The sequence below is a fragment of the Oenanthe melanoleuca genome, chromosome 12 (assembly GCF_029582105.1).
Source record: "Oenanthe melanoleuca isolate GR-GAL-2019-014 chromosome 12, OMel1.0, whole genome shotgun sequence".
NCBI classification, from domain to species: domain Eukaryota; kingdom Metazoa; phylum Chordata; class Aves; order Passeriformes; family Muscicapidae; genus Oenanthe; species Oenanthe melanoleuca.
In genome coordinates, this window is record NC_079346.1 from 5,272,405 (window position 1) to 5,299,213 (window position 26,809).

At 43.2% G+C, this 26,809-nt stretch overlaps 1 protein-coding gene and 1 long non-coding RNA gene across 3 annotated transcripts; both read right to left on the reverse strand.

The window, feature by feature from the left end:
• Window positions 1–8,091: 8,091 nt before the first annotated feature.
• Window positions 8,092–11,584, reverse strand: LOC130258171 (uncharacterized). 2 transcript variants are annotated; one of them, XR_008841449.1, is made up of 3 exons: window positions 11,505–11,584; window positions 8,529–8,784; window positions 8,092–8,344 (listed from the first exon to the last, which is right to left on the reverse strand). It is a non-coding gene; the product is annotated as an uncharacterized LOC130258171 (long non-coding RNA). The 2 variants fall into 2 exon arrangements; XR_008841448.1 differs by having other exon boundaries at window positions 8,098–8,344; window positions 8,529–8,787.
• Window positions 11,585–16,845: 5,261 nt separating this feature from the next.
• On the reverse strand, window positions 16,846–26,053 carry KBTBD8 (kelch repeat and BTB domain containing 8). Its single transcript, XM_056501305.1, has 4 exons — window positions 25,946–26,053; window positions 24,458–24,668; window positions 22,741–23,855; window positions 16,846–20,506 (listed from the first exon to the last, which is right to left on the reverse strand). Exons 1-4 carry the CDS (start codon window positions 25,959–25,961, stop codon window positions 20,043–20,045), a joined length of 1,806 nt encoding a protein of 601 aa, XP_056357280.1. The 5' UTR covers window positions 25,962–26,053; the 3' UTR covers window positions 16,846–20,042.
• Between the last annotated feature and the right edge of the window lie 756 nt (window positions 26,054–26,809).

Here is a 26,809-nt window from a genome sequence, read left to right on the forward strand (position 1 = left end):
CCATGATTCTGTGATCACTGCAGACTTCTGGCCCCTGTTCACATTCACCAGTTTGCTGTGTATTCCAGTTTCCATGTGGAGCTCTGGCTGGGCAAACATTAAGCAGTGTTTGCTCTGGCTGGAAAGGTGCAGTTTCACCACAGACCTTGTATCTTACTCAGCCTTGTGTCCCCCAGCTAAGCTAACATCCATGTGTGTCTCATTTTGCTACTTGCACCATGAAACAACTGAGAGGGGAAAAATCAGAGCCTTGCTCTGCAGTTTACCTGGCACAAAATCTATAGCTTTAAAATATCTCCTCACAACACAACTGTAATATTTTTTATTGCTGCCATTTCTTTCTTCCTATAAAACTGAGCAAACTCAAAATGATCAGAAACCTTTCCCCTCAGCTGTGGGGTCACAGCATGATGACTTGGAGAGTTTTATTTTTGGGACTGCCCTGACCCACTTTATGGCCTGTGAGGATACCACCATTCAGTTGTTTCAGCAGCTGCTGTGTTCTGTTAAAAAACAAAAATACCAAAACAGAATAAATACACCTAAGATTGAACTTGGCACATCCTCAGCAGCAGCATGGAAGGTGGGAGGATGGATGGAAAGCCCAGGGAGCAGAGGGATGAAGAAGCAGGGACAACTCCAGCCATGGAAGCTGCAACTCTCAGCTGGAAGATGAGAACTTCCTTCTCCAGAATGACTAAATTGTGTGTCATGCTAAAGAATGGCCCCTGCAGCCAACCCCAGCAGAACACCTCTGGGTAAATTTTCATACAAACTCATGGTAAACTTAGAACTAGAGCAGGAAACCAGTTGCAGCAGGTGGTATTGGGGCAAACAAATGATTTCTAAAGGTGTCTGCAGGTGGTGTTTGTGCTGCTGTTGCAAAGCAGAACAGTGAGGGCAGAGGGGACTGACTCTGGAGATCCTGGGCTCACTAGGTCAAAGAGGACTGCCCAGCAATTTGGGAGGCCTGGGCTCAGCTCACAGCAGCTGCCTGTGCCTGTGCCAGTGCTCCCCTCCTTACAGGGACCACAGACTGTCCCCTGGGACCAGGCTCTGCCTTCTCATCCACTGACAGCAGACACTTCCTGCAGGGCAGGATTTTTAATTTGCTGGCAAGCAGCAACAAAATTGATTAAACTTGCAAAACACCTTTTCAAATGACTCATTTCCCTATCACAGTATTCCATGTAAATAAGTGACTGCTGTTGTAATTCCCAGTGCTCTGCTCCAGAGCTGTTCAAAGAAGAGGGAAAAGGGGCCAGGAGCAAAGCAGAAACTGAAACTCTTCCTCTCCCCCCATTTTCTAACCTTCACAAAGCTTTAAGTGACAGTTCCCAAGCCATGATTTTTTAATCAAATGAACTAACACCCTTTACTTATTGAAGCCCAAGTTTTGATGAGCAATATTTAAAATTATGGAACCACAGAATGGTTTGGGAGGACAGGGACCATCCCCCTGCCATAGACAGGGACACCTTTCACCAGACCAGGGTGTTCCAAGCCCCATGAACCTGGTCTTGAACATTTCCAGAGATGGGGCAGCCACAGTTTCCCTGGGCCATCTGTGCCAGGGTCTCACTTCACCCCACCCATATAGTGGAGCACTTAAACTGCCCCCAAAAAAGTGACCAGTGAGGACAACTTCAGTGTTTTTTTCTTGTCTTGGAAAAAGAAGAAGAAAAAAAAAAAAGGGTCAGGGGAAACCCCTGGGCCTCCTCAAGAATCAAAACCATTTCTATTTCTTTTCAGTGAATGACTTTGGTATTTGGAAATAATTGTATTCAATGTCTTTTATGCAAAGCAGTTTGTAGCAGCCAAAGGTAAGAGCTACAACTCTATAACTCCAACAGAGTTTTTCCTTCATTGACTCTTTGCAAGTCAATTAAAGTCTTCAAAAATTGCTTCCACATTAAAGAAAAAAAATCCATACCTAGCTCTGCTGCTTGAAAACAGCATCTGGTAAATGCCAAAAGAGGTACCTCTGCTTTTCTTTAAAGGGCCTTTAATGACACACCCCATTTCTTAAAACTGCTCTGTTGTCATGTTCCATTTGCTCATAAAATGCAGCAGCAGAGAAATCCAACCCATAACCAGACTTAAAATGGAGCTCCTGAATTCAGGAATGAGAACATAGGCAGAAATTTTCTGCAAAACCAAAGGGCTGGACCCATGTGATACCATCACTGGAAGATGAGAATTCCCTTCTCCAGAAATACTAAATTGGGTGCCATTCCAAAGAACATCCCCTACAGGTGCCCTGTGACCTGTCTTAGAAGGGAGACATCCCAGTTCTCAACAAAAGGCCCATATATTTATGTTCCTAATAAAATCATTAACTTTTCCAAGGGATCAATCCATACAGATAAAGAGTAATACTTGAGAGTAGATGCCAAGTCACCAAAACCCTTGGCTCTGGACTCCAACCAGATGTCAGCACAAAATGCCAGCTGGGGAGCAAAGCATCCCTTCCCTTCCCAGTGAGTGCAGAATTGCCCTTGTGCCTTCTGTTCTCCCCAGCACTGAGCATGACCAGGCTGATAAAACACATTCCTCCGTGTTTAGCCACAGGAGTCCAGCATTCATGGATTTACCACTAATATTTTCATGCCTGAGCTTTTAATTAAAGGGAACCTGGCTCTGGCTGGTGGCTCCTGGGGCACTGAGCAGCAGGAGGGGTGAGGGAGCACCCAACCAGCATGTTCCAAGCAGCATGTGTTGGTCAAAGATGGTCAATCCACATCCCCTGGGCTGTTTGGGAGTGGGGGGACCTTTAATTTCCATGCAGCCTCTTTGCTGCTGTGTGAGGGGTTCTGCTGCAGGCAGAGCCACCAGCCCCTCACCCCTGCGCCTGGAGTGACACTGACAGAGCCAAGTGACATCAGTGCTGGCACCAGAACCACCTGGGACACTGGCAGAGCCTCCTGGCTTTGTTTTTCACTGAGTAATAAGTTTTACAAGGGGAGCAAGGAGAGGTCAAAATAGAAAGCTATGAAATGTCAAACTTGGTTTTTGCTAAACTCCAGTATTAATAGTGTGAAGTGCAGGCAGGCAGAGAGATTCATGACATGAAATAAGTTTCTGCAGAGCCAGGAAACCTGTCAGACAGCCCCAGCCCTGTGTCTGTGCCATCAAACCAGCTAGGTGCATGAAGCATCACTGCAGGATGTGCTGGTTTCCTGGAGAAAACAGAATAAACCAAGCAGTAACACCACTTCTGTTTTTTCCTTGTTGTGGGATTTTAATCAGCAGCTCAAACCAAAACATTCTTGTTGGTAAAAAGATGGTGACAATTAATCTAGATCTAATAACTGGAATGTTTTCACTGGGGAATTAAAACAAATTATTCCTTTGCTGTTGCATCTTTGTCTCATTTGCATTTTAATCCCAGAAGGATCTTCCTCTGTTATATTTGGAAAATGACTGCACAGAAAGGAAAAAACAACATGGTTGAAGTACTCAGAGATGAATCAAGAATTTAGCTATTAACTTTTATGGCAGAAGTCTGGTTATGCCAAGATCTAAATGGCTGAAAATGAGGAGAAATACTGTGTTTTTTCCAAACTCTGCTGAATGCAGAGCCTGAAGGCATTTAAGATTGTGCACACAAAGGCAAACAAGCAGCTGGTGCAGGAGGTTGTGTTGAAGGTGCAATTACACATTAGCCAGGTCATTCTCTCATTTGTACTGCAAGTAAAGGGGACTTCACTGGTGACACTGTGTGCACAGGGAAACCTCTGCCTTCCTGTGGCTCTGCACTTCCAGACTCAAGCCTTGCTGTCCTTGCTGTGAGGTTTTACCACAGGATAATGAGTCCATACATTTTTGCTCAAGGTAGACTCATAATGAATAAACACTCCTTAGTGCTGCCCAAGTAAAATCAGAGTGGTATCCCACCTTCTCCCAGTATCTTACACACTTAGCCTGCCTGTGATTTCTGGTGGAAATATTCTTGTGAAGGTTTCCTTACTCCCTTCAGTGAAAACGACCCAGGTTGGCAAAGATCTGCAGCTTAGACTGCCAAAACTAAACAGATGAATTGTGACACATCCAGCCCCTCCACAAGCACCATGGCCCTCAGCAGCACATCTGGGTCCAGAAAACCACTGCTGTCTCCAGCCCACTTCCAAGTAAACTCTTAATCAGCTGTCAACAGGGCAGGAAAAGGATCAGCTGCCTCAAGGCTGCCTGAATAACACCACCAAGTTGGAGAACTTTAGGTCTCATTAAACCATCATGATGTTTGAGGGAGATGTTGCAGGATCACCATGAAGAGTGATTCCCACTCCAGAGCAGCAAAAACCAGGGACTGCACAATGTTGACTGAGCCTGAATTGAGGGTCAGTGACCTGGGGGATGCCACAGCAGTTTCCAGGTAGTTTCTGGAACACCATTGTTTGCAGGTCATAGTACTCCTAGTCATTACATAATGCAGGTGTTTTCCACAAAATTAACCCCACCTCACCCAAGTTTTAAAATGAAGGAGGGATAGCAAATTATAAGTACAGAAAACTTTCATGAAGAGGCAGCTGTGGCTTTGGTATGGGCTTTGGTTCCCCACCAAATAAAATTGTGACAAGTGATGGTAACTCCACAAGGGTGTCTCCTCTTGACATGAGTTTCCCCAAGAAATCTCTCTCAGTGTTCTGGGAGCAGGTCCTGCTGTTTGCTGAGTGTGTTTAAGACACTTTGATCTGCTTCAAGGACAGGGATGGTCTGAGCAGGAGCCAGTCTCAGCTGGCACCACACAGTGCTTGTCACCAGCAAGGCTCTGGGCACTGCCAGAGAGCAGGTGGGGCAGGACAACAGGATCGAGTCTGCAGCTCCTTGGAACACCACCAGCTGCTCCTAGAGGGGTGGAGGAAAGCCAGGAAGCTCCTCATTACCCTTCAAATTCAGTGAAATGTTGGGATATGGAAAAGAGAGGGAGGAGATGAGTGCAGAGAGCTGTGTAACATCCCTGTGCCCCCAACACAGGGTGATGCAGCACACAGGATTGCTGGGGGCAAACTCAGCCAGGCTCCTGGACCTGCATTCTCTGCTTTGCCCTTCTGGCTGACCCTTGTCCAGCACAGCAAGCATGATGCTTTAGCATTAACTCTCAAGGACAGAGTGCTCTTAAGGAACCTGCTGAACTTCTGACATTGTACATCCCTATTCCCCACAAAAACAAGAAGAGGAGACTTTTTGGTGCAAGTGTGATATTTACTCAAGCCTGCTGCAATCCCAGGCTTACAGCCTGACCTTCCCAAGAGGCCCCTAAGCTGCACATAAATGATTCCTTGTAAGATATGCTTCAAAGAGGCACCCATTACCTAGGTAAGGTTTACAGGGCACTCTACTACTTCCCATTCCTGAAGACCTTTGGAGAATCCCCCTTTCCCAAAATGCTTGAGGCTGAAATTTGCCAGGCTTCTAGTGCTACAGTTCAGCAGGTCAAACTCAGCAGCTGAAAGATGAAATCCTGGTGATGGCAAAATGCCTGATGACTTTAGCACAGCCCAGGCTTTACTCAAAATTTATATTCCATGCTTGCTGAAACTTGGTTTTTTGTTTTTTTTTTTCTATTTACTCTAGTGCAGGCTGTCCTAAACAACTGTTTTATTTACAGATAGCTGCAGCTTTTCTGAATACTGGGGTTTGAAGGGATCCCCTGCATTCCTTCAACCACTTTGGGCAGGTTTTGTTGGTGCTTTCCTCCTTCCCCAAACACAGCATGCAGCTTCACTGGGTGCTGCAGAATTGCTGTAGACTGATGCTGCTACAGCTGAAAGGAAGATCAAACTGAGCATTCAATTACTTATGCACTCAAAGGTATTTATTCCCCAAGATTAAACTCCTAAATCTGTTATTATTGCCATTCCCTCTTCTATTACTATTAGCATGCTGCTGCTTTCAGATCTATGGAGATGTCAACACCAGTTACTGGCAGCAAAACTGAAAGATGAGAACATGACAGGGAAATGTTTAGAATTATGAATCATGTGCAAAAACAGATGAGACACTTGATCTTCCTTAATTCTAGAAGAGTGCACAGGGATTTTCCCTCAGATTTATGTTTTTCCAAGACCTATTTCAGATGCTGCAGTGATTTAAAAGCTGAGTGAGGTGAAGAGCAACAGGTACTGTGTGGGGGAGAGACCCTTGGAGAGGAAAGATGCTCTTGGAGCAATGAACACAGGAGTTTGTGAAAGGGACAGGACCCCCTACCAGCCCTGAGTTCTTGGTGAATATAAATGCAATTCTGAAAAGGAAAAGCCAACTTGCTTCACAGCATCTCATATTTCCTGCTTGTGCTGCTGTTTCAAGGTGGGATCTGGGAATGTCAGGCATTGCACACACAGCTGTAGTTCATAATAATAGTTCATAATTAACAGCTCTGCAGCAAGATGGTGTCATAAAAGTCTGTATTTAATGATGGGAAGATAGTGATGAAAACCACAAGTCTGATACTGCAGTGGCTTCTCCCATCAACACCACAGCCAGCAGTTCCCTTGCTGTCCTCTCCTCTATTTCCATCCACATATCAAGGGCCCTCTCTCAGGGAATGTGAAGAGCAAAAAGCCAGAAATCCCAACCACTCTGAGATGTGTGCAATGTCTGGTGCTCAGTTTCAGACATCCAGCTTCCAGAGGGCCCTGAACAGCCACCCTAAGGAAATGAACCCTCCAAATGAATCTCTGTTCAGTCTCTCTGACTCTGTCAGCCCTTCTCAGCTCCTGACACAAAACCACCAGAGCCAAACAGCAGCCAGAGGACACACGGCCATTGTTTCAAGGGGAAATCAGTTTCAGCAGAGCTGCTGGTTTATTCCCCCTGGAACTGAACCCTTTGTCCATCTGCAGCAGAGAGCACAGCCCAAAGAGCCCAGGGACTCTGCCTCACTGGCAGTCTGACCCACTCCAGCCAGACCTGAAAAGGCTCTTTCTGCAAGCAGCTCTTCCCTCACACCTCTCTGGCCATGTACACCTCCTTTCACCTTATTCCATCCCACACCAGCTCCTTCTTTTATTGCCATGTAAAAGCAGTTCCTAAAGCACATGAGTGTGTGATCCTTCTGCACACAGGGTGTACCCCTGATCTTTGCAATGAGTGACCCAGGAACCTCCAAACCACCCTGTCCTGAAGGGAGAGGCTCCATCTACAAAATTGTTTGTGATAGTAAAGAGTGACTTGTTTTAGGAAGAATACAGGTTTGGGTAGGTACTCACACTTGGGTAGCTATTTTTGTGTTGTTAAGTGTTAATCCTTTCACCTTTCACCCTTGCAAAACCAGCTGAGAGCTGCCAGGATCTGCTAAGAGCCCAGGAATTACTGCCAGCAGCTGCACCTCACAGCAGCAGCAGCCTAAACCAGATGATCTCCACTAACCATTAACAGCAAGATTAACCAGCTACTCAGATCCAAGTGGCAGACTGATAACCTGGAAACATCCCTCAGAGAACATCCAGTTGATGATTTCATGATGAGGACAGTAGATACATTCCCACAACAGCAACTTTTGCAGCCAAGGTACAGGAACCCAGTGAACATTTCAATTTAAAAGAAGCAGTGAATGTATTTTTTCTTTTAGAATGATTCTGCAGAGAAAAGTCTAAAACATCACCCCGTACTTATTTGAGCAAGATTTTAGCAGCAGATTTTGGGAAAAACATATTTCAATGCTGTTTCAATATTGCACATACTCCATGTCTGTACATCAGCAAAACTTGGGGTTTGAGTTTCAGTGGCTTCTCTGCAATCATGAGTACAAGTCACACATTTTTGTTTCAAAATGAAATACAGGAATAGGAACAGAACAAAAGACAATGTATACTGAAATAACTGCCCAGACCCAAATAATTCCAAGCCTCCACTCACCCATGCATAGCAAGATTTCTGATTAAGTAATAACTGATGACTTCATATATGTTGGCAATAAAAGACTCAGCACTACTGGTTTTCTCAGTTTTGCCAATATTTATCATCAGAAAACAGAAAGCCAGACTTAGAGTTAGCACTTTCCAGGAACTTTCTTAAAGAAATCCATTCTCCCTTTTTGGTGTAGAGATCAGATCTTCTCTTTCCAAAGGAAGAGCCTTGCCTCACTTACCTCCTCCGTAGGTGGTAGCACACATGATGGAGGTTGTCCAGGCAAGCTGGCTGTAGGAGATTCCAAAAACAGCCTGGATCTCTTTGAAGTAGATGGTGAAAGCTTTGGGAAAGGTAAATGCAAAGCCAATAGAGATGGAGGCTCCAAACACCACTGCCCAGCCCCATCCACCATCGGGGGGGACGTAGCCCAGGTCTGACAGGACTGGAGGAGCCATGGCCAGGCAGATTCCAAACTCTGCTTCCCGGGGTCCTGCAGGGCACAGGAGATGGCTGTTGTACAGAATGTTCATTACCTGGGCTCAGCCATCATTTTACAGCAAATTAAAATAATTTAGGGGTACAGAGATTCAGAGATTCAATTTAACACAACCCAGATCCCACTTCCCTCTCCAATAACCCTGCCCAGCTCTTCCACCTGTATTTCAGATACATACCCTCAAAATTCTCCTATGGCCTCCATGTCCAGGAACAGACCTCAGTCCCAGATGAATTCAGTGCCTCCACTTTCTGTTCTCAGCCACTTCCAGCCTGTGGCTCTGTTCCCACCTTGGGAGATGCTTTCTGCAGGTTATTCCTGCCACAGTCCCTCTGGAGAGAACCCAGTGCTGTGGCTGTTCCTTTTTTAGGGTGAATCCTTCATTGAGGAGATTTTCAGATGTGGGTGGAAGTTCTCATGATTTCAGGTTATTCCTGCTGAAAGGAATAATGCCCATGATGTAAGCAGCAGGTGAACAGCCCCACAGTGGGCCCAGCTCCCCTGTTCTGCAGGGGACAGGGCTCTTTTGGCTGTTGCTTCCCTCAAACCAACAACCAAACTGAGAAACTGTTTGCAGAGGGGCTGAAGTTCCTTCCTACTTATGGGCAGCAATTCCACTCGTGCCTGATGCCTGCCAGGTTACCAGATTATGCTCAGGAACAACACAGATCAAAGGGGGCATTCACTCCTTTGCATTCTTCCCATTTTCCCTGGTCATTAAAATAAAAGGAGGATAACAAGAAAAATAAATAAAACATACATGTCTTTTCTGTGAATCTTTCAGGGAAGAGTTTTGGAATCCCTTTGCAAAATAGCCAGACCTCCACTGAAAACTTTCAGTCCTGTCCTAAAAGATAATTGCTGGCTTTTGTCCTTGCTGTAGCCTTTCTTCACTGTCTTTTTTTGCTAGAGACTGACACCATTTATTTTTATTTTACATCTCCATTTATTTTTAATTGAAGGGAATTTATATAAGCTAAAGAAATGTTTGTGATATTTCTTCAGAGATCTAGAGGCATCACTGCTGGTTCTGGAGGCCCTGAAAGGGTGAGAGGTTACACTGGGGGAGGATCACCACACTCCTGCTCCATCCTCATCCTCATCCCTGGGCATCTCCCAGCCCCTGTGGGTGAGGAGTCCTGCCAGGGCAGAGATTTCCCAAGCTCCAAGCTTGGGTCCACTGAGACCCACAAGAGGATTCTGCCATTCACACAGAACCACAGAATGGTCTGGGCGAGAAATGACCTCAAGGATCATCCAGCTCCAACCCCTTTCCAAGGATTTCACTGGAACATGAGAGGAACTTGATTGTAACTGGGAAAATTATTAGCCCAAAATGCTAATAATTAATAAATCCAGTATTTAGGAACCCTAATTTCTATCTGGATAACATCCAGGATGGCAAGTTGGGTTTCCTGAGATTTCCTTGCTATATCAAGAGATGACTGTCTTTTACAACAAAATGATAACTATAATAAGGAAAATGTCCTGTTACTCTATCAGGGATGCTATGTTTTAATTTCAGGATCAAGGAAGATTGTACTTGCAAAGTTTCTCTTGCTCTGATATTAATTAGGTAATAAAGGGGTCTGATAGATATTCATAAAACTTTATTTTTCCCCTACAGGTATCTACAGTATATTGAACATTCTGATGCAGAGTCTGTTGCAACCCATTATCTAAGCTCTTCCATAAAAAAGAAATAATTTTCTTTTAGAATTGCATTAACTCTACTTCATTACTGTAGGGTGAGATTTTAAAAGGAAAACCCAAGTTAAAAAGTAATTGTGGTGATGTTGGAATGCCTGTCTGTTGATGTTTAAGAGATCTTATAACTCATCTAATTGCATTTGATTGCTCTGCTTTTTCATTTATGGCTATTCTACCCAGTTTAGGCCATTCAAATACTATGGAGAATACCAAGCTCCCAAAAATATTGACATATACTAGTGGTTCTGAAATTAGGCAAAATAAAACTGATTAAGGGGTGGTTAGAGTGAGCACACATTTCCTTATTTAATGCTTGGTATTCAAAATCTACCAAAATTTAGGATATGCAAAATTCTCAGGCCTCTCAAATTCAGAATTTTTTGGCAGTCCTTTAAAAAGGTTGAGCCTGAACTTTATAAAAGGGATTTAAAAGAAAGGCTATTTTTTATAACCAGCAATTCTAAAGCTATGACCAATTATACATCACCTTTAGAAGTCTTACATGATGAATATATTTGTGCTTTTTTGTTTAATGGGAGACATATTGAGAAGACATTAGCATAAAATCAGATTATGGTATCAGATCATTGTCCAGCTTTTCTATATCAAGGCAAATTAATACAGAAAACCAAAGAGAGGAACCAAAGTTAAATGAAAATGTACTGTACATTCAAAAGTAAAAATCACACCAGCTGACTCATACTTCCCTAACTATAAAACAAGGTTTTCAGAGGAAGATTTTGGGGAATCCCAAAATGTGATGCAGTCCCAGTCTCCCCTCGTTTCTCCTGTGGCAGCCCCTGTGCACTAAGCAGGGCCCAGGACTGTTACCACCCTCTTAACCACAGCTTTGTCATTTTAAAGAGTTCTCTTTGGCACAAGTTTACTTCTCAGCTCTCTCATTTTATCCCTATTTCCTTTCTGTGAAGTTAAAAAAGTCTGAGTGCTCCATTTCTCCACTCACCACTACCTGTAGGTTTCCTGCTTAATTCCTGTTAATTTAGACTTACTCTTTAGACAGGTATTCTGGATATTTCCTCCACTATTCTTCAATCCTATTCAGGAATCTGAGGCTATTAATGACAACATGGAAATAAAGGAATTCCAGAATTCCATATCTCTTGCACAATCAAGCTCCTTACATCTCAGTCCAGCTGACATTTACCATCTTCTTCCCTTGATTTATTGAACTGCTGTCTTTTGGAACCAGCACATACAACCACCATCTTCATTCTGTAACTCAGACCAGATGGGGACTATTCTTGGGTTGTACAATTATTTTTCTACAACACTTGTTTAATTTGGGTGGGGCTGGGTTTGGGATTTTTTTTGCTAAATGAGAACACCATGAAAAATCAAACCAGAGTTTAATAAAGCTTCACCTGCTGACCCAATGGGGCCAAGATTCCCTGAAGCCCAGCACTCCACACCCCCAAACACTCACTGAGCACTGGCTGCAGCTGCTCCCTGTCCAGCTGAGGCAGGCACTGCTCACACTCCCGTCCCTTGGGAATGCTGCTGGCTCCACTGGGAGCCCCCTGCTCCCTTTTAAACCCCTCTGCTGGCCCTGTCCCCCACCCCAGGTGGGATCAAAGGTTGGCATCAGAGGCTCCATTCTCACTTGGAACACCAGTTAGACCCAAAGGCTGTGTGTCACATTAACTCCTCTTGGCTGAGGGTGGCCCTTCACCTGCCTGGAGCAAATCCAGGGCAAACTCTCCCTCCACTTGGATTGCTGGCATGTCTCAGCTCCCTGGGCATGCTGATGAATTATTTGTCAGGTATCACTTTTCCTTGTACATATTAACTGATTCTTTCTTTACAATGTGTTTTTGCAGGCTCTGCTCCCACTCCCATCCAGGGAAACCTGTACATGGAGGTCTTTGCCCGTCCTGCCAAAGGCAATTTTACCCTGCTGCCTGAAGTTCTCCTGCATGACTTTTTGATCACTCAAAATCCTGCATCACCTTGATTTTGATCAGCAAAGAAATGAAGGAATTGATAAACCACAGCAATTCTTATCAAGGGGTCACCCTGGAGTGAGGGGAAAAGATACAGAAAATTCCTGAATTTTTTACCAGTAACCAAGCAGTTGACTTGGACTGTTAAACGAGCAATGTCCACAGTGTGAGTCCATGCTTTGTAAAGGTTAATGTAACCCAATTTCATCAGGAATTTTTCCACCAGACTTATGTTGCAAATCCCCATTTGGGGGATTTAGAACATTTCCCTGCCGTGTTTATAATCCCAATGCTGCAATGCACTACTGAAGCACAAAAAACATAGGAAAAAAAAAAAAAAAAAAAAAAAAAACAGATTGTGGGTGGGCCAGGAAATGTTTTCATCCAATCTGGGTTGAAAATTCATTAGAAAGGTAAATGGAGACAGAAAAATGATACATCCAGGTTAACTTTGGCAGTCAGCATCTCCTGTAGCCCATATTTCCTGCCTTGCAGCCACATGCAGCCATCCACACTCTTCTACATGGCCCCAGCAAAAATATCTCCCTTGCAGGGACACAATAAATGCCCAAACCCACACACAAGTTCCTAGTTTGCATTAACACAAAAGGCTGCAAATGGTGCTCTCCCACCCAGCTCAGGTGTTCTTCTCACAACACAGGACACACAATACACATCTCCCATTTTAAAAGATTTCCTACCAGGCTGTTGTAACAGCTTGATAAAAAAGTCCCCAGTGGTCAAAAGACAGCAAGATAAATTCTGGGAAGAAATCCATGGAGGGCTATTAAACACAGAGATGTCACCTGTGGCAGTGCAGATGGCAAATTGCTGGAGCTTGGGGAGCATTGACAGGCAGCTCCATGCTTGTCTCCCCAGGCACCCACCTTTTATTCAGAGTCAGGGAGAGAATTCCAATTCTGTCTCCCACGTTCCTTGGGCTGATCAATCCTCTGGTCCAGTTCTTTCTGCCTCACCAGTCATGGCTCCTACCAGTTATTCTCTTTAAAAAGGTTTTACAGCCAGAAATAAAACAAGCTTATCTGCTGCTTTCCCTGTCTTCTAAAATGAGTAAATCCTTAAAGGCAGTTACAGGTGCTGTGGGGGCTCATTTCAGAGTGTTGGAGGTGCATGTGGTTCTCTGTTCCACCCCATGGAAGAGCAGCAGGAGCTGCCTGGTGAGGAGGATGCAACCACACCAGACCTAGAGATCAGGGGGGACATTTATTCCTAAAGGTGCAGTGCTGGAAGAATGCTACTGTAAAAACAAAGGCATTGCAAGAGGTGAAATTCCTTTAGACTTTGAGAAGAAATTTGCTTCTACACTTGCAAAGATGTACTTTCCATTTTGCTTGTGGATTCTTCACAGTTCCCTTGGCACTGAGCCATTTTAGACCAAATCAAAACATGGATTAGCCTTTGTTAGATATTGACCCTCCTTCCATCTCTGTGTTAACAGCAATTGCCTAATTTATAAAGGTTTTGCTGATAGTTACTGGGCTGTGACTATTTCTAGTGCCCTTTAGACACAAAAGCAATTCATACTACTGAGACTGCTCTTCAAATCACTTTGGAAAATCTTGGACACCTCCCTTGTGGCTGAGATGGACAAAAGCAGCAGAAACATTTACTATTCCTTTACTAGCCTATGAAAAATTGAAACTTGAATGACTAACCCAATGGCTTTTCTTATCACATCCTCTCCATACACTAGTTTTGATATAAAATGTGGTATAACTTTTACTTAAGAAAAATAAAATGTAAATTTGCAGAGTAAAGACAATTTCTGTACTTAATTTATTGGCAACTGGAGAAGGTTAATTTGCTATTCACTAAACATTCCTGCCCCTGAACTCTTCAGAATCTATAAAGAAATCTGTTGCTGAAGAAATACAAACTGAATCAAACTGGAAGGGTTTAAGGTAATTCAGAATTTATCTGCAATTTATGTGCCACATACCATCTTGACTTCAAAATAATTAATCTAATGAAATTTAGAACTGAGCTTATAGATAATGAAAAATTAGGTTATGTATCATTAAATAAAAGGATCAAAAGCTGGCACAAAGTGAGCATACAGTTCACAGTTCTTACACTTGGATGGGACATTGCTGCTTTTGTGTGACAGTGAGGGCTGCAAAGCAAAGGTCACGTGCAGATCTAAGGAGAGATGGGAACACAGAGGGCATTCCTTAAAACAGATATATTTGGTACCATTTTGGTTGATGTTTTACAGATATTTTATCATTGCTAGCACTCAGTGACACTTAAAGGTCTAAATGAGCACATGCCATGAGTAAATAGTGGAGCTGATCTGTTAAAAGAGCAGCTGGAGGTTATTTGGGCACAACCCCCAGTGCTGTTAGGCTGGCCTGGCTTTGGGAGCAGGCTATGGCCTGGCTCACAGCCACAGAAAGGAGGGCAGAGGAGAAAGCTGTGACCCACTGGGACCTACAAAGAGCAGGACATTAAGCTTTACCTATTTCCCTTTTGTTCCTCTTCAGGCAGATCTAGGCCTTCCTCACTCAAAGCTTGTGACATGCAGCAATTCACCTAATCCTCCAAAAACCCAGCCAAATGTCCTCCAAGTGAGTATTTTTAGCATTTTTTCCACGAGGAAATACAATATTCAGGGTTTTGTACATGTGCTCACTCACTGTCTGCTCACCACCTCCCAACTCCTCAGGTGGTGGCTGCTTTAAACTGTATTTATTAGAGGGCCAAAACTTTCAAAGATATAGATATTTGCATCCTATTGATTGGTTACAAACCAAGAGACCCCACCAGCACCTTCTGAAAGGGAAAGCTGACAAACACCTTTGTTGCAATTCAAAAATTTCTCTTGGAGAGATGTTAGAAATCAGCTGGTTTTGCTGCTCTTACTTAAGTAACTTGATCACTATCTTTGTAAAAGTTACTAAATACCTGCTTCTTACAGTGGAAATTTGCATCATTATTTGTGTAAAACACAAAAATCAGCAGTGAGGCACAGAGACCTTAGTGAGATATTAAGAAATAGGGGAGGTTCCAGCTTTGTTGGTCTCACTCTTCCATCTTTGAGAGGCCCAGAGGGGAGAACATGTGCAAAGAGATAAGGAGAAAGCAACAGCTGGGTGGTTGTTTCCCCACCTATAGGCTGCCCACAAGTGCCCCTGCCTGCAGTGTGCACTGCACAGCTTTGGGCACAAACACAGTGAAAATGTTCATTTAAGTAATGCTACTTTGTTTAGGGGGTATGCAGGGGTTTGTGTGTTCCTGTCCTTCAGCAGACACTTCCAAAATAACATGACTCATTTTCAAAAGGATGTCTGAAAGGAAAAACATTCCCAGAAAATAATTCCACCCACAACCTGCAGACAGAAAGAATCTCTCAAAGGCTCAGCTACTTCTCTCTTCAAAAAAAATACCTTGGAACTTACTTTAGTACCCAAAGAAGGAAAATCCTTATTGACACTTAAAAGAGCATAATCATTTGCAAGCCAGCTCCCCCAGTTAGCTGCTCACCCTCCTTGCACCTGAGCAGGTTAACCTGACCTTGCAAACTGATCTCATGCTCTTCTGTTATAGCACTGGCACTGTAACACATGCCAGCATTGAAAGGATTTCACAAGAGCTCACAGGAACTTGGGGCACTGGGGGACAATCCATGTTCTTTGCCATGACAGCAGAAATTAAGGACTCAAAGAGCATGGTTGAAACACTCCTGTCCCTTTCTTGTTCTGACCCTGCTTCCATCTCCTGTGTATTTCCTGCTTACGCAGGAACTGAATTCCTTTTTGAATCCCTTTTACCCAATTTCTTGTTCATCAGGTTACATCATTTTAGATCCTGAAGGAAGTGATCCTTTAATATAAACCAGCTCTCTCAGACCCCTGTTCCCTGCAGGGCCAGTTCCTATGGGATTGTTCCAAGGCCTCTGAAGAGGCTGCCTGCAGAAAGCCTCATCCTCTCGTGCTCAGGGGGCCTGCAGCAAGCACCAACAGCAGGCCACCCTCGCCAGACTGCCCTATGAGCAGAGCCCCTAAATCTGGACTCACCCATCATCCACCCCAATCCAGACTCTGATACATTCCAAGTGTTGCCAGCAGATCCGTGGTGCCTTCCTGGTCTGTCTGTCCCAACCAGAGCAGCCCTGCACAGCAACACCCCAGCACAGCTCTGCAGCCACAGCGAGCTGAGAGCCCTGGCACTGTGCACAGGCACTGCCTGGAGAGCCTGACCACCTCAGCACTCCTCTCATTCTATCCGACAACAGAATTCCATGGTGCTTTCCTAGGCTGCCATGACTTGGCTTCACCCCTGGCCATGAGGATCTATGGAATGGAACAAGGGTTCTCAAACAACTGGTATTGTGCCCAAGCAATTCTGCTAAGCACCATCACTGCAGCAGAAACCACAATGTTGTAGCTTTGCTTTAAAAGGCAGGGGCCTCTAGTTCCCAGCTCTGCAGCAAGGGTGCTGGGAAATTCAGTGTGAAGGGGGTTGGGGCTTTCCAATACACAGTGTTGTCAGGCTGGAAAGCCTCATGTGACACTCTCCTGCTGGGATGCCAGCTGCAGACAAAGGCAAGGAGAAAAGAAAGGGAAAGAACACGTCACCTGAGTGCAAGCAAATGAGAAGTTACACCTGAACAGCCACAAGGAAGGAGACAAAGAATAAAGCACCTTTCACCTTAAAAAAAAAAAAAAAAAAAAAAAGACATTACACACAGGTGAGGCACAAGTGCAGAAATACAAGAACTGAACAAACAGAAATACATCAGATTAATTTCCAGAAATTTACTAAAATGTACACTGATTTGTCACAAAAACAGTTGAACTCCACTGTATTTCAACAATAGGTTTATTTTAAGAAACATAACATGACATTAAGAAAAAATGCAAAATTGTGCAATTATGGCAAAATGTTTAAAAATCCACACATTTGCCCTCATAGGACTACAGTACTTCTTACTAACATACCTGAGCACTGAATGTTGGATGCCACTTCTCAACAGCCTCGCAAACAGGGAGCTCTTGGATCTCTTGTAGAACATACACACACTGCATGTCTGGTGCACCAAAACTGCTTTGAGTTATTCTAAATTTCATTGATGGAAGCAAGTGGAAATTACAAAATGTTTCCTTCTAAAGTAACTAATAATTTTGGAAGAGATTTACACTCACCTAAGTTCTTACAGCACTAGAAATTCATTTCATAAAGGGAAATAAACAAATGCAAAAAAATTCCAGATGAGCAAAATGTACAGATTACTGCTCAAATATTATCAGTACCTTTGGTGCAATTATTTTTTTTTGTGCTGTGCAAGTTTTCTTAAGCCTGACTCTAAAGCAAAACGTTACCAGGAATCTGACTTTCAGCATAATGTAGAAGCATTTAAGAATTGGCAAAATGTCACAGCTACATTACTGTCTCAACAAACTCCTCATGCAAAAGACTTAGTATATTCTACTCCCACAGCAAGTTCCAGGATTTAGCTTTCAAACACATGACAGACTTGGATCACACCCTCAGTTTGAATGGTTAAACAGAATGGAGATCTTCATACTTTAGTGCAGATAAACAAAATTAACAAACCTACTGCAGAATTAACCACAGCATATTGTACTTCTATACATCACATGACCAGTCAACTGCTAACTCAATTCTATTTCATAGTTTCAAGTAATATATTGAAATTTGTTCTACTAAATAAATATAGATTGTCAAAAAGCAGCAAGAAATCTTGTAAATATTCAACCAAGCTCAAAAAAGAAAAAAAAAGAAAAACAAACAAAGAAACAAGGAAAAAGTTACATAACACTTTGCAAAAAAAAGGGTCTTACACACAAATGCAACACTGTTAGGGAGGGTGCTTCAGAAAGCTTGCAGCTAGAGGCCTACAACAGCACAAGGAGAGCTAGCCAAGGACTAAGGATTAGTTAGAAATTAAATTAGTTGTACTTTTCAGAAACCCCTCATTCTTGGCTATGCATATAGATAAAACTAAACAAAGAAGCAATACACCTCAACACTGTTGGAAAATGCAGTCTTAGCGAGAATTGCCCAATTCAGGAAAAAAACCAAAATGCAGGTGCTCGCCTTGGAAGAAGAGTTTGGTGAATCTCTGGAAGATGAGGTATGTAATGCAAAGAGGCATTTTTATTTTGCTTTTCATTTCACAGTTTTTTGTTTGTTTTTGCCTCTCAAACATTTTGTGCAAGAATTAATAAATAGAACCAGGCAAGTATTTTCATGTATTAGGAAGATTCCATTTGGGATCAGGAAGACCACACAGTAAACAAACATTATCCAAATCCTCAGCCATGCCAGGGGGATAAACAATGAGCTAAATATTTGGCTGACTGAAGTATCAGCTGTTTAAGCCAGATAATGGTAAGCACTTTTAGGCAGTGATGGCCAGTGCCATGTCAAGTTAACTGGTTTACTTAGGTCAACAGGAAAAAACAGGAAAGAGTAAGATAACTTAAAACTCTGCAAAAAGTAGAGCTGTAAGAAACCTGGTAAATTACAGCTGATGCAAGTTTTAGGAATCCTCTTTTCCCTTTGAAATCCAATTTTCACTACTGAAGTAGAGGCTGAACTTTGAACTTACTCTTCAAAAATAAGTTAAATGTTAAATACATAAAGAGAAGTGTTGCAATATATTCCTTATTCTGTATTTCCTCAAAAACTATTTAAGCCATGGATGCTTATTGTCAATTTTGCTTTCATACACACTGGATAATGCTGACAGCTCAGTAGTGCAATTTTTCACATTATAGATCAGAAGGAAATAGAAGATAGTTGGGGGCTTGACTGCAAAGAGAAAAGAAAAACAACTTGCAAAGTTAAACCACACTTTTCCAAATCACCAGAGCACATGCCAACTCTGCACATAGCACTGTACTGTAGTGGAGACAGAATGAACACTCCACATAAAGAGAAAAACTAAAAGAGAATCAGTATTATTAAGGCCATATCCTGTCACCATTCTGTGCAAGAACACCACTGCAGTAAAAATGTTATGTTAGAAAAGACAATCTGATGACAGGACAGGGCCTGAAGACAAACACACACCATGGAAAATAACAGGCTGTCTTAAACAGTAGCAGAAGGCTGGCCCAGTTCAGACAAACAAGTATTAAAAATGTACTAGCACCATCAAATTTTGGGTTAAAGCCCTTTACGGGGTGAAAAAAAAAAAAAAAAAAGAGTTTTAATCAGTGTTAAAAAAAAAAAAAAAGTTTTTACAGCACTACACCTATGTGGCAAAAAACAGGTGTTGGGTTTTTTCCCCCACTATCATTAAGCTCAATCTCAACAAAAATCCACAGACAGGAACTGGTACAACAATAGGAACAGGCCTCCATCCAGGGCAAAGGTACTCCACAATCCAATTCTGACTTGAGTTTTTCTCCCAAATTGCAGTGCACAAACAACATCACAAATATCTTAGTAGACTTCAAAAACAGTACAAAAAGAAGAGCTCATTATGAATCAGGATCCACCATTCCTATGTACTTTAAATCTATACTAAAAAAAAAAAAAAAAAAAGCAACAAAACTTAGTGATATTGCCTCAAATTTTACCCGTATTAAAAAAAAAAAAAAAAAAAAAAAAAGAAAAAGAAGAAAAGTCACTTCAACACATCTCAGACATCCTTAACTAGTAATGCTAGATTTTCTTTCACTGTAGTGCATAGTTATCCTGGCTCTTCCACTTAATTTGCTTTTACCACAAAAAAACCCATTTAGTATGACATGATTAAGTGTTTACCAGAAAAAAAAATGCTGATAATTGCACTTTGTAACCTCCTTCTCATTTCCCAGGAAAATATCAGTAAATATGAAACTGAACCAACAATTCCCTCCCCGGACTGCAACCTTTAAAGAGCACCCATCCCCACATACAAAAAAAACCTGTCTGTTTCATCTTACAATAAATACTGACAGAATTTCTTTGTTTTCTTTTAAGACATGTTTTCTCTAGCATCAAATTACCACTGAAATCACTAAGGCCTGTTACTGAGAAAAAAAAAATTAAATAACTTTCTGAAGACACTGTGGATACAATTTAGCAACAACACATTCAAAATGCCGGCCTAAATCCCAGAGCCTGTCTGGAGTCTCGTAGACTTTCTGCCATTGGTCAGCGACCTCATCGTACTGGTAGAGTGAATTCTTCCTGCTGGTTCTGAAAACGTGTTCTTCAACAGTGACTTGAGTAGCTCTGACAAAGAGATGGAGTTTGTTTTTGAGGAGGACAAGTTTAATGTATGGATTGATGGACTGGTCGCAGGGGAAGTCTTTCTTTCGAGTCCACTTGTTCAGCTCGATGTCGTAGGCCTCGACAGTGAACATGCGCTGGTGGTTCCCACACGTGCCCGCGATGTAGTAGATGGAGTCGTTGTACACCGTGGCCAAGCCCTGGATCCTAGGCACAGTCATGGGGGTCAGAAAGCCCCAGTAATCCTTCTGAGGATCGTAGCAAAGGAAAAACTCCCCTGAAAAGAGAGAGGAAAAGTAAAACGGAGCTCATGATTTGTTTCCAGTTGTGTGGTAATGAAGCTCTCAGGTATGTTCTTCCACAGACAGAAATGTTCTACATTTCCTAGAGCCTGGATCCCAAAACAAACACCCCAGCACCATCAACTGCTTTCCTTTCAGTACTTTACAAAAATATTAATACTTTGAGTTTGTTTCAGCTGAAGCAGAGGGAATTTGAAGCCTATTAGAAACACATTTTACACAGTTTCTAGGTACCCTTTATTACTTCTAAACCATGCTTATTAATTTGTGACAAAACCTTTCCAGTCTTGAAATGTCTGAAGTACATTTGTTTCACCTTTAATATCTTCACAATGTGTCATCTGCAGATGAGGAGGCTCACAATTATTTGCTCAGGTTTAGCAGCTTTCAAACCCTGAATTCTGCCTTATACTACACACAGATGTTGAAGCTGCTGGTATCAGGTGGCTGGGTTACAAATTTAGGCTGATTTGCTTAAAAGGAGGCCAGATGAGAACCTGCATGAAGCTACTGATTCATGGTTAGGTTTGTGGTTAGGTTATAAAACACCTCTCTGGGCTCAGTGCACAGAGCAGCAGCTACAGACTGCAGAGACAGAAAGTTCAGATGACCAAAAACTCATGCTCTTACATTTCATGAAAAGAACATGGATAAAGATCACCTTGACTTTTGTAAAGTCATGTGGGAGAAAGACCTGACATCTGCCAAATACTAGCATAATTCAAATCATATATGATTTCACACAGCTGTCTTAAGAGTTTTAACCAAGCTGTTGTGTGACCAAGCACCTCAAGTATAATAAAGAATACAGGAGTGAGACAGTAAAATTGGTGGAACACTTTAAGAGATTAAGTCTTACAGATAAAACTAGTTTTGATTATTCAGTTTTGTTCCACAGTGCAGTCTCCTGTGACTGACACTTGCATTCCACAGGCATTTTCACTCTCTCATCAATTCTTATTGACTACTTCCAACTTCTGAGTTTTCCCTAGAAAAACTAAAAGCTAACCTCTTTGTATTACAGCACAACTCAATCAAGGCTTTTTCTAGCCACCTATAACACTACTCTTTAGAATTTGCTGGTTAGCACAGAAGTAGCTTATTCATATGATCAGTCAGTGGTCACTCGAACTGAAGCACAGAATCAGTGCAGCTAAAATTTATGAACAAGATGCACTCTTATTCTATAGGTCATAATATATTATATATATTATATATATATCATCCACCTTTTATCAGTTCTAAGAAACATTAAAAGAACAAATACTAAGTTTAGTATTCTTCCAGCATTCCTTTCTAACCACCTAAAGCAGACATCTGACTCAAGATAGAGATTTAGAGAACTTTTAAGCATAAAAAATTTTTAGTTTAAAGCCACAACCAACAAGAGTCAAACACGATACAGAAGCAATGGAAGAAGAAAACTGCGAGTCACATGGAAGATCACAAATGCAAAACCAAGAAATAATGTTAACTTCTAGTAAATAATAAGGACCTTACAGTACTCTATCCTGTTTCTTCCCCATGGTCCAGCTTTGTATGGAAGCAACCCAAGAAGGAGCTGCTGTGCATGAGACTCCAACTTGTGCAGGTGTTTACAGAGGTGGCCCTCAGCAAAACAAAACTGGGACACCTCCCCGCCTCTTCCTTCTTTCCACTTTGTGGGCCTCTTACCACAGACTCAGACCAGCCTCAGCATTTTTCAATGTGCACTGAATGTTAAGGCAGTACTGTAATTACTGACCAAAGAAACAGAGGTAACTAAGAGAGATGCTTTCTCTTTCTAGTTTCTGAGATGACTTCAGAAAGCAGGGTAGGGCAGGAAATGAGAACTCAGAAGTCATGAATCAACTTTTACAAGTCATCAAGAACAAAGACACCAGGAATTTTCTCAGCTTTAGCCAAGTAAAATGCAAAGTGCTTTTTCATAGGATAAACGTTGGTGCATTTCACCCAGATAAAGATTTAATGAAAAATTTTCAGAGTCAAGTTTAATACCGTACTGTTGACTCAGAATACCACCAAAATGCCATCTGTGCAATAACTCAGTACTACAGCTTAGTGACACATTCCCAGGGCATGAGAATTCAAGCAGCAACCTCCTTCTTTCTATTTCCCCCCCTCCACCCAAGGGGTTCTCCCAAATTGCTTAAGAAAACACACTCAGGATGAACAACAGAACAGCACAGAGGCAGTCAAACCACCTTACCCTGTAGAACATAGATGTTATCCTTATACTCCACAGCACTGTGGAACTCCATAGCTACGGGCATGGGACACACAGCTGTCCAGCAGTTCTCCCGGCTGTCGTAGCACTCCACAGACTTGAGGGAGTTGCGCCCATCTCCTTCATAGACTCTGCCCCCGATGGCGTACAGCTTCCCACAGCAGTGAACCAGCTTGCAGCCTATTCTGGCCCGCAGCAGAGGAGCCTTGGGAATCCACCTGTTGCCAGAGTGATCGTACATCCAGAAATCACTCTCGGCTCGGTGGTCGATGGAGACCTCGCTGCTGCTGGGCCTGTAACCACCCGCGATGTAAATATCGTTATCAGGGGACACCAGAATTCCCACCTCCCTCAAGTCATTTGGCGGCTTGCATAGTTTGAACACTCTCCCTGTGACCGAATCTAAACAAGGCACTGTTTGCTTCTTTCCTGAGTGTTTGTGGGCAGCATCAAAGCAAATGATCATTTCGGAAGCGGTCATTCCAAGCCGTTGTGTGTAGCCGTTGGCACTGGGCTGTCCCTTTTGTACACAGCTTTTGGCCATCGCCTGTGCAAACACGGGAGGGATTTTCTTTAAAAATGTCTCATCCAACAGAGGCATACGGATGCATTTGGCAAATATCTCTGGAAGGTGCACTTCTCTCTTATTTTGTTCATGCTCAAACCACCTTATAATGCTCTCATAAACGTGTTCTTCTTTATCTACATTTAAGTCATCACTGTTGATGATACTTATCAGTTGGTCTTTTCTCAACTGAAGAAACTCTTGCTCTTTGGTGACACTCAGAAACTTCTTGCGAATGTAGTCTTGTGACCTGTCTTTGAGTTCCTGATGGCCATAGTGATCAGCAAAGATGAACACCCCAATGGAGTTCTGTGGGTCCAAATGACTGATCATGTATTTAGCACACTGGTCTTGTATGGAAGGGATCTGGAAGATACTAGCTGCAGTGAACAAAGCTTGAACGTTGGCCTCTGTCAGCACTACTCTGGAGGTATATGCATAGTTCAACACTAAATGCATCGACTCTGCTTCCACACCAACGATCCGAACTTCCTTCTGCGTGCTCTCGGTAAGGCCGCTCGTGAACATCGATCTGCAAAGAGAAACACCCAGCAGTTTGGCTGCTATTAACTACAGGCACAAAATTAAATATATTGTATAGCTAGTCCCAGTGTGTTTGAACCTCCATCAGCACAAATGCATTTATCACTTTGCTGTTGGGGTACCTGAATTTGAGATCATTTCTACACTTACTGAAACAAAAGCAGAACTTCTTGCTTCATTATCTCTCTAAGCCCATGCTAAAATTCACTGAATTTACAAGCAAAGCTCTTGACAATAGAAGTCTTTGCATTCAACTTTCAACAAGTTATTTCATATGCACACTCTAGCATGCTAAAATATGTAACTTGAAAAGAAAACAAGTAGTTTCAATATGCTCTTACTGTATCTCTGATACCCTTGGTACCAGAGGCAGTTTTGCTTGATTCTCCCCAATGAAGCTTTCCTTTGAGAAATTATCAGACACTCATAATTAACTGACCTTAAGAGAACAATAATCTTTACTTGCTAAGTGCACTGTATTATCTAAAAATACGCAGAGCTTATTTTCAGTAAATGAAAAATTTTTAAAAATCATACCTATACCAATATTCTATCTGCTTTGATCACCACTAGAACAATGCACAGTTGTACCTGAAATAAGGACTGATTGCAGCAAGAACATTCCTATGACAGGAGAATGTTTTCCCATGATCCACTTCCACCACAATATCTGTCAGCTGTCCTTCATCATACATGGTCTTCAGCTGCTGGAGAATACTACAAGCATGGAAGGGGTCCATTCCACTGGTGACTTGGTTTGAGGGAGGAACGCCGTTCAGTGTTTGTGAAAACTGACTTGGTTCTACAAAGCAAAATTGAAATTTTAACAGAAAACAACCAACAACAACAAAAAAAAGCCTCCAAAAATTTTCATACATGTGCCCAAAACCCATGAATGACCAAGAATTAGCACAAATTGATATTCCATACTTCCTCAGCATCATCATCCATTGACAGCAAGCCAAACATTTTCAAGGGAAAGTAAATATATAAAGACACCTCAATACCTTTTTTTTCTTTTCACAATGCACGTGTCAGTTACCATTCAACTATAAAGTTTATGCCCCTATAAAGTTTATAGCCATTAAGGAAAACAATACAAATACTTCATACAACTGGGGAAGGGGAAATCACGTCAAGAAACAATTATTGACCTGTAAATGAAAAGGGACACAGAGGAATAAAATAAGTCCCCAACCTACCCCACCATTACACAAGTCTGTCTGTAAATATTTAACTTCACATTGAAACAGGAACTGGCTCTTGCCTTTCACAAGTAATGGTTGGAGCAATGGCTCATGAAGAAACAGCCCTACAGTAAATCTGCTGGGCAACAAATTTAAACTCATATAAATTTGTACATACAGTTATATGTTTTCTCTACAAATAAAACTGAATTATACATTGAAATTTCTCAGGTGTGAAGGAGCTCATCTATCACCGTGGAAACATATTTAGCAGAGCATATGCTGCTAAATAACATGTGATAAGCCTAATGAAGTAAATCCCAAAGTGAAAATTGAGCAATAGCTCAAGCACAGAAATCTGTTTCGCAATAGCACCAAAATTTTTACGCAACAACAATAACAAAGGAGAGCTCAAAAGAAAAACATTAGGTGGCAAGAGCTGCAAATCAGGTAAAGCTGCTGACTGCAACAGAGTGCTTCCAACAAAATTTAGGCAACACAAAGGGGCGAAGAGGCGAGAGAGCACACCCGTTTTCATTGAAGCCTTTTATCAATCCCGCTTCCTTCTCCGGGCTGCGCCCCCTCCCACAGCAGGGGGTCCCTCATGGGACAGGCTCCATTCACCCTAGCCGAGCGCACTGCTCGCACACCCCCTCGGCCGCACAGCCCCCTCAGGAGCCCTCTCCCCTCACGCCATCACCGCCCGCACCCGAGCACCGCTGCCCCTCCCCGCCCGGGCACCCCGAGCCCCTCACACGGTGCTCACCCCGGCACAGGCCCGAACCCCCTCATCGCCGCCCCTCCACAGACACCCCTCAATAGACAGGCCCCGATACCCTTCACCAGGACCCCCCCTCTCGCACCGGGCGCTGCCCCGTGGCCCCACACCGACCTCCCAGCGCTGCCATCCTGGGCCCCGCTCGGGCAGCGGCTCCGGGGGCGGCCCGGCAGGAAATGTCACCGCGCCGCTTCCCCCGCTCAGCGCCGGCCGCGCACCCCGCAGCACCAACAGCACCGATTGGCCACCGCCCCCGCCGCCTGCCGGGATATGTAGTGCCGGCCCGCCGCCTCCGCCGCGTGGGGCCTGCCGGGAGTTGTAGTCCCTCCGGAGCGGGATGCCTGGGAGTTGTAGTTCTGGGGGGGAGGCGGGCCCTGCCCGTCGCCTAGCAACGAGGCGGCGGCGCCTGCGGGCGAGCCGCCATTTTGGGGCCTCCGGCAGGGCCTTGTCCCGGCGGTTTGGAGCCTGTTCCCTCCTCACCAGGAACACCCCGCAGAAATGGCCTTTCCATAGGAGTAAATTACCCCCTCCACCCGCAATCCCTGCTGAAAACCCGCAGGACGGGGCACAGAAACGCCTGCCAGCGTCCTAGTGCTGCAGGGATGTTCTCAGGGGCAGAGAAACATCAGGATGGGCCCATAGCTGTGCGAGGCTGAATTGATCTTTAGTAGAAACCAATAATCGGCTGCTTGGTCTGAAAGCTTGTTGTATCAGGAATATTCTTAATTTTTCCAGGGTTGGTAACCCCAGCACGCTGTGAGCAGCCAGATGAGCCCTACGTGTCCCACAGAGCTGCTGGATTACTGCAGCACACAAGGGACCATTTTGTTGCCCCTGACCCTTTATATTACAAAGCACATTTCTCTCTCCATCCCAGATGTCAAGTTCATGATAATCACCAGTTTTTTCAGTTTTCTGTAGCAATTTGCCACTGGGCTTATACTTGAGAACTTTGTCATTATCAGGCATTTGCTGTGG